General features: G+C 35.7%; 1 protein-coding gene across 1 annotated transcript in view; it reads left to right on the top strand.

Annotated features, from left to right (window-relative positions):
• Positions 1-10,868, top strand: part of DNAI4 (dynein axonemal intermediate chain 4) — a 90,527-nt gene that overhangs the window by 52,025 nt on the left and 27,634 nt on the right. Inside the window, 1 exon segment of the mRNA XM_035018317.1 lies at positions 3,180-3,374. Coding sequence (XP_034874208.1) covers positions 3,180-3,374 — 195 coding nt within the window.

The raw sequence follows: 10,868 nt of genomic DNA on the forward strand, positions 1-10,868 counted from the left end.
AGACACCCTATTGAGCACAGAGCCTGACTCGGGGCTCAATCTGGGGACCTTGAGATAATGACCCCGAGATCACGACCAGAGCCTAAATGGAATCAGATGCCTAATCAACTGAGTCACCCAGGTGCTCCAGTTTCCTGGGAATTTTTATCATAATGGGTGTTAGATTTTGTCTAAAGAGTTTTCTGAATCTAATGTGATTTTCCTTCTTTAGCCTATTGATGGGATGGGTTACATTAATTGATTTCATGTGTTGTACTAACTTCGCATACCTGGAACCAACCCTACTTCGTTGGAGTATATAATTCTTCTTATACACTCTTAGATTTGATTTGCTAGCATTTTGTTGAGGATTTTTGTGTTGTTTTCATAAGCAATATTGTTCTGTAATTCTCCTTTTTTGTAATGTCTTCATCTCGTTTGGGTGTTAGAATAATGCCAGCCTAACAAAATGAATTGGGAAGTGTTCCCCCTACTTATTTTTTGAAATAGATTGTATAAACATGTCTTAAATGTTTGATATAATTCACCAGTAAAACCATCTGGGCCTATTTTCGATTTTGGAAATTTACTAATTATTGATTCAATTTCTTTAATAGAGATAGGCCTATTCAGATGATCTATTTCACTTTGTGTGAGTTTTGGCAGTTTATGTCTTTCAAGGAATTGTTCCATTTCACCTAAGTAATCAAATCTGTGGACATAGAGCTATGCACAGTTTTTCCTTGTTATTCCTTTGGTCTATGGGGTCAGTAGTGATGACACCTCTATTATTGATCATACTGGCAATTTATATGTTCTATTTTTTTTTCTTGGTTAACATGGCTGATGATTATGAATTTTATTGATCTTTTCAAAGAAACAACTTTTAATTTCATTGTTTCTGATGATTTCCTGTTTTCAATTTCACTGATTTATGCTTTAATTTATATATATATATTTGTTTCCTGCTAGCTTTAGGCTTATGTTGCTCTTCTTACTCTAGTGCCCTGAGATGGAAGCTTAGATTACTAACTTTTAGATCGTTCTTCATTTCTAATATATGCATTCAATGCTGTAAATTTCCCCCTAAGCATTCTTTTTGCTGCATCTCACACATTTTGATAAGTTATATTTTTATTTTAATTTAGTTTAAATATTTTTAAAATTTCATTTGAGACTTCTTCTTTGACCTATTTTTTTAAAAAGCGGAATGATATTCTATATTTTATTTTATTTTAATTTTTTTATTATTATGTTATGTTAATCACCATACATTACATCATTAGTTTTTGATGTAGTGTTCCATGATTCATTGTTTGCATATAACAAACAATGACCTATTTTTTTTTTAATTTCCAAATATTTTGGGATTATCCAGCTATCTTTTTGTTGAATTCTAGTTTAATTCCATTGTGGTCTGAGAGCATATTTTGTATGATTTCTATTCTTTTAAATATGTTGAAATGTGCTTTGTGGCCCAGAATGTGGTCTAGCTTGGCGAGCATTCCAAGTGAGCTTGAGAAAAATATGTATTCTATTAAAATAGTGTTTGGGATGCCTGGGTGGCTCAGTCAGTTGAGTGTTTGCCTTCAGCTTGGGTCATGATCTCGGAGTCCTGGGATCAAGTCCCACATTGGGCGGGGGTGGGGTGGGGGGGTGGGGTGGTCCCTGCTCAGCAGGGAGTCTTGCTTCTCCCTCTGCCCTTCCCCCTGCTCATACTCTCTCTCTCTTAAATAAATAAAGTCTTAAAAAATAAAATAAAAAAAATAGCGTTAGTCTCCAATTATAACAGTGGATGTGTCTGATTCTCCTTGTAGTTCTATCAGTTTTTGCCTTAAATATTTTGTAGTCTTGTTTTCCACTGTATAAATGATTAGGATTGCTATGTCTTCCTTGAGAATTGACTTCTTTATTATTATGCAGTTCTCCTTTTTATTTCTGTTAATTTTTCTTGCTCTGAAGTCTACTTTGTCTGAAATTAAATATAGTAACTCCCATCTTCTTTTGATTAGTGTTAACAGTATATATTGCTCTATCTCTTTACCTTTAATCTATCTGTGTCTTTACATTTAAATTGGGTTTCTTGTAGATGATATTTTTTAAATGTGTATTTTATTATTATTTAGGCATATGGCAAGGCCAACAGATTAGGACACTACTGCCATTGAAAAGATAGCTTGTTATACTCACAGATCTCAAGAGGAGGGGACATTGTATGCTGTGGCTACACAGAGAAGCACCAGGGTTGGTCGGGAGGCAGAAAGAATGAGGGGAAAATGTGGCCAAGACCCTTTGTTGTAGTTTCTGTTAGTAGAATGGGAGAACCCAATCTAAACATACGGGTACTTAAAAGTAGAGACCTTTCTGAGCTGTGTTCATAGAGAGATGTAATAACAGAAGAAGGTTGGAGAGATGTAATGATGTTGCCTTTCAAGAAGGGTGTAGGTGGCCCCCAGAAGTTGAAAAAAATAAGGAAATGAATTCTCTAGAGCCTCCAGAAAGGAACATAATCCTAATTAACTTTTTGGTTTTAGCCCAGTAAGACCTGGGTCAGACCTCTAACCTACTAAACTCCAAAATAATAAATGTGCATGGTTTTAATCCACTTAAGTTTTTGGTAGCTTATTTTAGCATTAAAAAAAAAATTAACACAGGGCGCCTGGGTGGCTCAGATGGTTAAGCGTCTGCCTTCAGCTCAGGTCATGATCCCAGGGTCCTGGGATCGAGTCCTGCATCGGGCTCTCTGCTCCTTGGGAGCCTGCTTCTCCCTCTGCCTCTCTCTCTGTCTCTGTCTCTCATGAATAAAAAAAAAAAAAATTAACACAGTGGTGTAGCAATGCTAAAAACAATAATCAGATCAGACCTCTATCTGAAGACTAATAATCTTATTTCAATTTGAATAACAATGTACAGAGATATAAATTACCTATATCATTGCTTGATAATGAGGTTATCATTGCTTACCTTCTGATAAACAGTACATTTTTGAGTGGTTAAGAATTCCAAAATGAGATAATATATGTAAATCTTCCATGTGCTTGGTACATAAAAGATATTCAATAAGTGTCTATTGAAGTTGTTGAATATTGGAAGAGAACAAATAGTACTGCCAAAATGTGATTTTTATAATACTTAGAATACATGAATCATCTAATAATATTTAAATTATTTTATCATTGCATCATGTTTGTATTTTACAGATAGTGAAGCTAGTTCTTTAATGGATATAGAAAATGTAATTCTGACTAAAATCCATGATGATGAAGAAGATCACTCAGAGTCAATAATGAAATCTGACAAGTTTCGTCAGGATTTATTTTTTATGGAACGAGTTCTAATGGAAAATTTATTTCAGACTAAACTTGCAGCTTATCGTCAGCTTCCTATTTTAAAAGGTATTTTTAAAAATCACATTTGGGAATGCACGGGTGGCTCAGGCAGTTAAGTGTCTGTCTTCGGCTCATGATCCCAGGGTCCTGGGATCAAGTCCCACATCGGGCTCCTTGTTCAGCAGGAAGCCTGCTTCTCCCTCTGTTTGTACTCAAGCACGCTCTCTGTCTCTCTGACAAATAAATAAATCTTTTAAAAAAATCACATTTTGATAAGCTCAAATAATTAAAAGAATTAAATGGAGTTAATATTTCTAAATGTAACCTCCAGACTGGGTTATCACTTATCAAGACACATTTATACAGCTTTTAGCATTAAACATCCAAGTAACACTAGAGTTCAAACTACAGAGCCCACAAAAAGAGGTAGTCCCTTAGATTAAAATCTTCATAAGCTTCTGTGACTGTTTTCTCTCTCTTGCCCCTGCATTGAATTATTTTCTCATATTTAAAGCCCCTCTCCATTGCCATTGACACCTTCCAGGTTCTGGTGCTTATTACCTTTCCTTAATTTTATTGCAAGGGCATTCTTCCTGTTCTTATTGCTACAAATCCCATCTCATATGTTCACAGAATATTTTGAAAGATTTTAGAGATTAACTCAACCTTTCAATTTTTGAATGAAGAAGAGGAAGCACATAGAAACTTTCCAAGTTTAGAGTCTATGACAAAGCTAGGCATTCAAACAAGTTCTTTTTATCTCATTCCAATTCTCTTTCCACTCTACTATCCTGGTGTGCTGATGTATCCTATACATGGCTTTGAACATGGTGGCACTTAACTGTTAAAAAACCTTCAGTAACTTCCCATTGCCTAGAATAAATTACAAATCCTAAGACTTTCCTTGTGCTATTTTCCAGTTAAACCTTACCCCCCATAAACAGGCATTTAATCTGATATTTCTCATCATAGATTAATTGTTTTGGTATATCATGTAAGTGGGCTCATATAGTAAGTACAGTTGATCCCTGAACAAGGCAGGGCTTAGGGATGATGATGGCACAGTTGGAACTCCAAGTATAACTTTTGATTCCCCCAAAACTTATCCACTAACAGCCTACTATTGATCAGAAGCCTTACCAAGAGCATAAACAGTCAGTTAACACACATTTTGTAGGTTATATGTATTATGTACTATATTCTTACAATAAAGCAACCTAGAGAAAAGAAAATGTTATTAAGAAAATCATAAGGAAAAGAAAATACGTTTACAGTTTTGTACATACACTAGCCTGGGCCAGGGGCAGCGGGAAGGGCTGGTCCCAGAATGACAAACTTCTGCAGTCTGGTGGCCTCGGCTCAACAACAGCAGCTGCTGGGTGGGCCCATGGGTGGTAAAAGCTGTCTAGAGGCACAATAGAGCTTTACCACTGCCTGGAATTGTATACCAGATGTACCACCTGAGGTGGCCATTTCAGCTGCAGCCAAACAGGAGTACACTTCTCTCTCTCTCTTTTTTTCTTTTTAAAATGCCTTTATTACAAATTTAAAATCTAGGGAAGCTCCTTTCCCCCCTACCTAAAGAGTTCATTAATATAGACATTGGAGCAAGTTCTTCATTTAAAAATATCATTTATGAATTGGTAAAAGATGATATCCATGGGCACCAGTCCAGCTTCTACTAGGCAGTGCAATCCTCAGTCACCATGCCAAGGTCAGCAAGGTTGCCTCACCATCCAGAATATATAGGTTGATTCCTGCCCCAAAAGACACTTGTGGATGAGTCCCCACATTTTCCATTTGAGGTGATGTTGACTTTTCCTGTCCCACTGGCCCTTGGGCTGTTGCCCACGTTTACTACTGTTATTCTTTTTCTCTTTTTGCACAAAGGTGAATACAGACTTTCTTTGAATATAGCAGGATATTGGGAGGTAACCAGTCATACATATTTAAATTTGCCGGCACATAAGTGATTGAACTTTCAATGAGAGTACCCCATGGACGCTCTTCGACTCTGATTCCACAAGAAGAGAGAGGATAAAGGAACTCAAAGAAATCCAACATCCCTCCAGCTACAGGACAGCCAGTTCCCAAATAGATTTCATAATGCTGGGGTTTCTGGTAATACAGATAAGGCTTTTGTTTAATTCTGACCTGAAGCCTGCGCTAGTTACAGATTACAGACACAGCCACCAGAATCTGCACTAGGCCTGCAACAGGACCAAGGCCCCTGGCTCCCCTAAAGCAACTCCGGAGGCCAGTGGGTGGAGGACTCTGGGGGACATGGGGCTCCCTGCACAATGCCATCACTGCCCTCTGGGTGTGTTCTGCTTTAGCTCAACTTTCTGCTTGCTAGCCCTTGATGCACCACCTGGCCACCCTATCCTCACTTATGGCCACCAGCAGACCTTTCCTCAGTATGCTCCCCGGGCACTCATGTAGCAAGTGCTGCCTCTGTGCCAGTTGCCTTCCATACCATCTTTGGAGAGTGGGGTGGACAGTTGTAAATAAATACCTGTGGCTTTTGCTGTTAACTCTTTTAAAAAAATCCTACATATAAGTGGACCCATGCAGTTCAAACCTGTGTTGTTCCAGGGCCACTTGTATTCTTTTGTGTCTGGCTTCTTTCACTCAACAGTGTTTTTGAGATTCATCAAGGCTGATGTGTGATAAGTGGTTCATTTCTTTCCCTGAGTACTGCTCCATTTTATGAATATATCATAATTATTTGAATATTCATTCCACCTGTTGATGGACACCTGGACTGTTTCCAGTTTGGGGTTTTTATGATAAAGCTGCTATGGTCATTTTTGTGTCTTTTTGTGGGCATATGTTTTAATTTCTCTTGGGAAAATACCTAGAAGTGGAATCTTGAGTCATTGGAAAGATGCATTTGTTTAACTTTTTTAGAAATTGCAAAATACCTTTCCAAAGTACTTGTCCCATCTTACACTGCCACAAGCAATGTACAAGATTACCAGTTGCTCTACATTCTTGATAACAGCTGATGTTGGCCGTCCTTTTAATGTTGTCCTAAAGACTAATCATGTTGAATACTTATTCATGTGCTTTTTTTGGTCACTCATATTTCTTCTTTTATGTAATGTTTGGTCAAGTCCTTTGCCATTTTATTGAATTACCTTTCTTTTTTAAAATCAAGTTGTAGGAGCTTATTTTTATATATTCTGGAACAAGCTCTTTGAAAAATACATGCATTACAACTATTAAGTCTATGTCAATGACTTACCAATATATTTTTATTTTGATAGCAGAAGTTTTTAATTTTAATGAAGTTGTACCTATCAGTTTTTTCTTTTGTAGTTAATGTTTTCCATGTCTTCTCTAAGATATCTTTGCCTGCCCCAAGATTGCAAATATCTTTGTCTTGTTCCTAAACTTAAGGAAAAGTATTCAATATTTTGTCATTAAATATGATGTTAGGTGTAATTTTTTGTAGATACCTTTTGTTGGTTTGAGGAAATTTCCCTCTCTTTCTAGTTTTCTAAACATTTTTAAAGATAAATGGGTGTTGAATTTTGTCTAGGATACCCAGGATGGCCAACACAATATTGAAGGAGAAGAACAAAGCTGGAGGACCCACACTACCTGACTTCAAGACTTATAAAGGCTATAGTAGTCAAGGCAGTGTGGTACCTGCAAAAGAATAGACACATAGATCAGCAGAACAGAATAGAGAGCCCCAAAATAGATCCACATAATTATAGTCAACTGATCTTTGGCAAAAGAGGAAAGGCAATACAATGGAGAAAAGGTAGTCTTTTCAACCAATGGTACTGAAGCAACTGGTCATTTACATGCAAAATAAAGAATCCAGACACAGACCTTATATTATTCACAAAAATTAACCCAAAAGAGGTCATAGACTTCAATGTAAGATGCAAAACTACAGAACTCCTAGAAGTCAACATAGGAGAAAATCTAAATGATCTTAGAGTATGGCAATGACTTTGGAGATTTAACACCAAAGGCATGATAAACTTCTCCTCTGTAAAAGACATTGTTAGGAGAATGAGAAGTTAAGTCACAGACTGGAGAAAATATTTGCAAAAGACATACCTGTTAAAGGACTCATCCAAAATATACAAGTATTTCTTAAAACTCAATAATAAAAAACAACATGATCAAAAAATGGGCAAAAGACCTTAACAGACGCTCCCCCCCCCAAAAAATATACACATGGCAAATGAGCATATAAAAAGATGCTCAACATCATATCTCATTAGGGAATTGTAAACTAAAACAACAATGAGATACCACTACACACCTACTAGAATGATGAAAATCCAAAACACTGACACCACCAATACTGGCAAAGATATGGAACAAGAACTCTCATTCAGTGCTTGTGGGATTGCACAATGAATGGTTCAGCCACTTTGGAAGACAGTTTGGCAGTTTCTTACAAAACTAAACATACTGTTACCATATGGTCCATAATCATACTCCTTAGTATTTACCCAATGTGGTTGAGTACTTATATACTCACAAAAACCTGCACACAAATGGTTATAGCAGTTTTATTGATAACTGCCAAAACTTGGAAGTAACCAAGATCTCCTTCAGTAGATGAATGGATAAATAAATCATGGCATATCTGGACAATGCAATATTATTCAGCACAAAAAAGAAATTTTCAAGCCATGAATGGATGGGGAGAAAACTTAAATGCATATTACTAAATGAAAGAAGCCAGTCTAAAAAGGCAATTATATGGTATGGTTCCAAATGTATGACATTCTGGAAAAGACAAAAATATGGAGACAGTAAAAAGATCATTGGTTGCCAGGGAATTGAGGGCTGGGAGGAATGAATAGGCAGAGCACATAAGATTTTTAGAGCAGTGAAACTATTCTCTATGATACTATAATGGTGAGTACATGTCATTGTACCTTTGTACAAATGCTTAGAATGTGCACAGCAGGAGTGAACCCTAATGTAAACTATGGAGTTTGGGTGATAATGATTTGTCATTGTGGGTTCACTGATTATAACAAATGTATCACTGGTGCAGGATGATGATTCTGAGGGAGGCTGTGCATATATCTGGGTTTGAGTGTAGAGGAACTCTCTCTACTTTAAGTTCAATTTTTCTGTGAACCTAAAACTTCTCTAAAAAAGTCTATTAAAGAAAAAGCTATTAACATATACTTAAGGATTTAAAGGGAAATAAGAATATAATGAAAGCTACATACAGAACCAAATGGAACTTCTAGAATTGAAAAATATAATACTTGAAAAGTTCACTGGAGGGTCTTATCAGAATACTAAAAACTGCAGAAGATCAGTATCAGTGAGCTTAAAGACAAAGCAATAGGAACATTCCAAACTGAAGTACAGAGAGAAATAAGGCTTAAAAAAAAAAAAAAAAAAGAAAAGAAAAAAGAGCCTCAGTGACCTGTGTCACAAGGTCATATGACTTAACATACATGAAATTGGGATTGTAGTAGTGGAAAAGAGGAGGAGAAGCAGAAAAATATTTGAAGAAAGGGTAGCTAAAAATTTTCCATACTTGAAAAAAATCTTAGAACAATTATAAGAAGCTCAATGAAACCTAAACAAGATAAACACAATGAAAACCACATTGAGGCACACCATAAGTAATATGTCAAAAAATCTTAAAAGTTGCCAGAGAAAATACATGACATTTGGGGAATAAAGCTAATAATGACCTTATTTCTCATCAGAAGCCAGAAGACAATGCAATGACATTTTTACTGTGCTAAAAAATTCTACACCTAGAGAAAATATCCAGAAATCGAGGTGAAATAAAAGCATGTTCTGACAAAGAAAAGCTTAGAGAATTCATTGCCAGCAGACAAGCATTGCAAGAAATGTTAAAGGAAGTCCTTCAGACTGATAAAAAATAATAACAGAAATTAGGATCTACACAAACTAATGGAGTGCTAGAATTGGAAAATGTGAGTGAAAATAAGAGACATTTCTTATTATTTAAAATTTTTTAAATTTTTTCTTAAAGATAATTAAATTGTCAAAATGATCACAAATTTTATATGGCAAAGCAAACGAACTGGAATAACAAATTCAATTTTGAAACAGAAGAATAAAATCGAAGGACTTACCCTATCTGATCACAAGCAATTTGCTATAAAGCTACAGTAATGTAGGAAATGTGGTATTTGTCAAAGGGCAGACATACAGATGGCTGGGATAGAATAGTGTGTGAGTCCAGAAATAAACATAGACCTATATAGTCACTTGATTTTGACAAATATGCCAAGGTGAATTAATTTAAAAAGACTGATCTTTTCATAAATGGTGCTGAAACTATTGGACATCCATATGAGGGGAAAAAAATGAACCTCAACCCCCATGTCATATCATACATATAAATTAACTCAGAATGGGCTATAGATTTAAATATAAAATTAAAACTAAAAAGTTCTAGAAGAAGACAAAAGAGAAAATGTTTGTGATCTTAGCATAAGAAAAGATTATTTAATACATAAAAATCCCAAGACATGAAAGAAAAAAATTGGTAAGGCTTTCACGGTAGTTAAAATGTCTGCTCTTTGAATAATGCTGTTAAGGAAAAAAAATGCAAGTAACAGTCTAGAAGAATGTGTTTACAATATACATCTGTCCAAAGACATAAATTAGGAATATGTAAAAGACACATACAGCCTATAAAAAATAGACAGTCTAATAAAAAGGCAAAAGATTTGAACAGAAATTTCACTAAAAATATACATGAATGATCAATAGACACCTTAAAAGGTACTAAACATAATTTGTTGTCAAGGAAATGCAAGTTGAAACCATAGCAAAATGCCACTATACACTAGTTGGGATGGCTAAAATTAAAAAGACTGACAACACCAAGCAAGAATATGGAGTAACTGGGTTTTTTAAATATTGTTGCGGGAGTATAAAATTGTACAACCATGTTGGAAGTCTGCTGGGAAGTTTCTTAAAAAGTTAAGTATAGATCCACCCAATCATCCAATAATCCTGTCCCTGGGTATTCACCCAAGAAAAGAAAACATATGTCTGCAAAAAACACTTATGTAAGAATGCTCATAGCAACTATATTCATAATAGCCCCAAACTGGGAAACAGCCCAGATATCCATCAACAGGTCAATGCATAAACAAATGATGGAGCACAACTCAGCAATAAAAAGGAACTACTTACATACATAATAACCTTGATGGATCTCAAAAACATTGTTGAGTGAAAGAAGCCAGACACAAAAGAATACATACCAACAAACCCATTTATGTGATATGCTATCACAAACAAAACTAATCTGAGGTGATAGAAATCAAACCAGTGCTTGGCTGTGGTGGGTTGAGCTTGACTGGAAAGTAGCACGAGGAAACTTTTTTGGTTGATGGATATGTTTTCTATCTTGACTGGTGTGTTGGTTACATCGGTGTGTCTATTTATCAAAACTCATTAAACTATACAGCTAAAATCTATGCATATCAATGAATTTTCTCACAATTAAAAAATGCTGCAGTATTTCTCTCTCTCCTTCCTTCCTTCCTTCCTTCCTTCCTTCCTTCCTTCCTTCCTTCC

The sequence above is a fragment of the Mirounga leonina genome, unplaced genomic scaffold (genome assembly GCF_011800145.1).
Source record: "Mirounga leonina isolate KUSES-001 unplaced genomic scaffold, KU_Mleo_1.0 Mir_173, whole genome shotgun sequence".
Classification (NCBI taxonomy): domain Eukaryota; kingdom Metazoa; phylum Chordata; class Mammalia; order Carnivora; family Phocidae; genus Mirounga; species Mirounga leonina.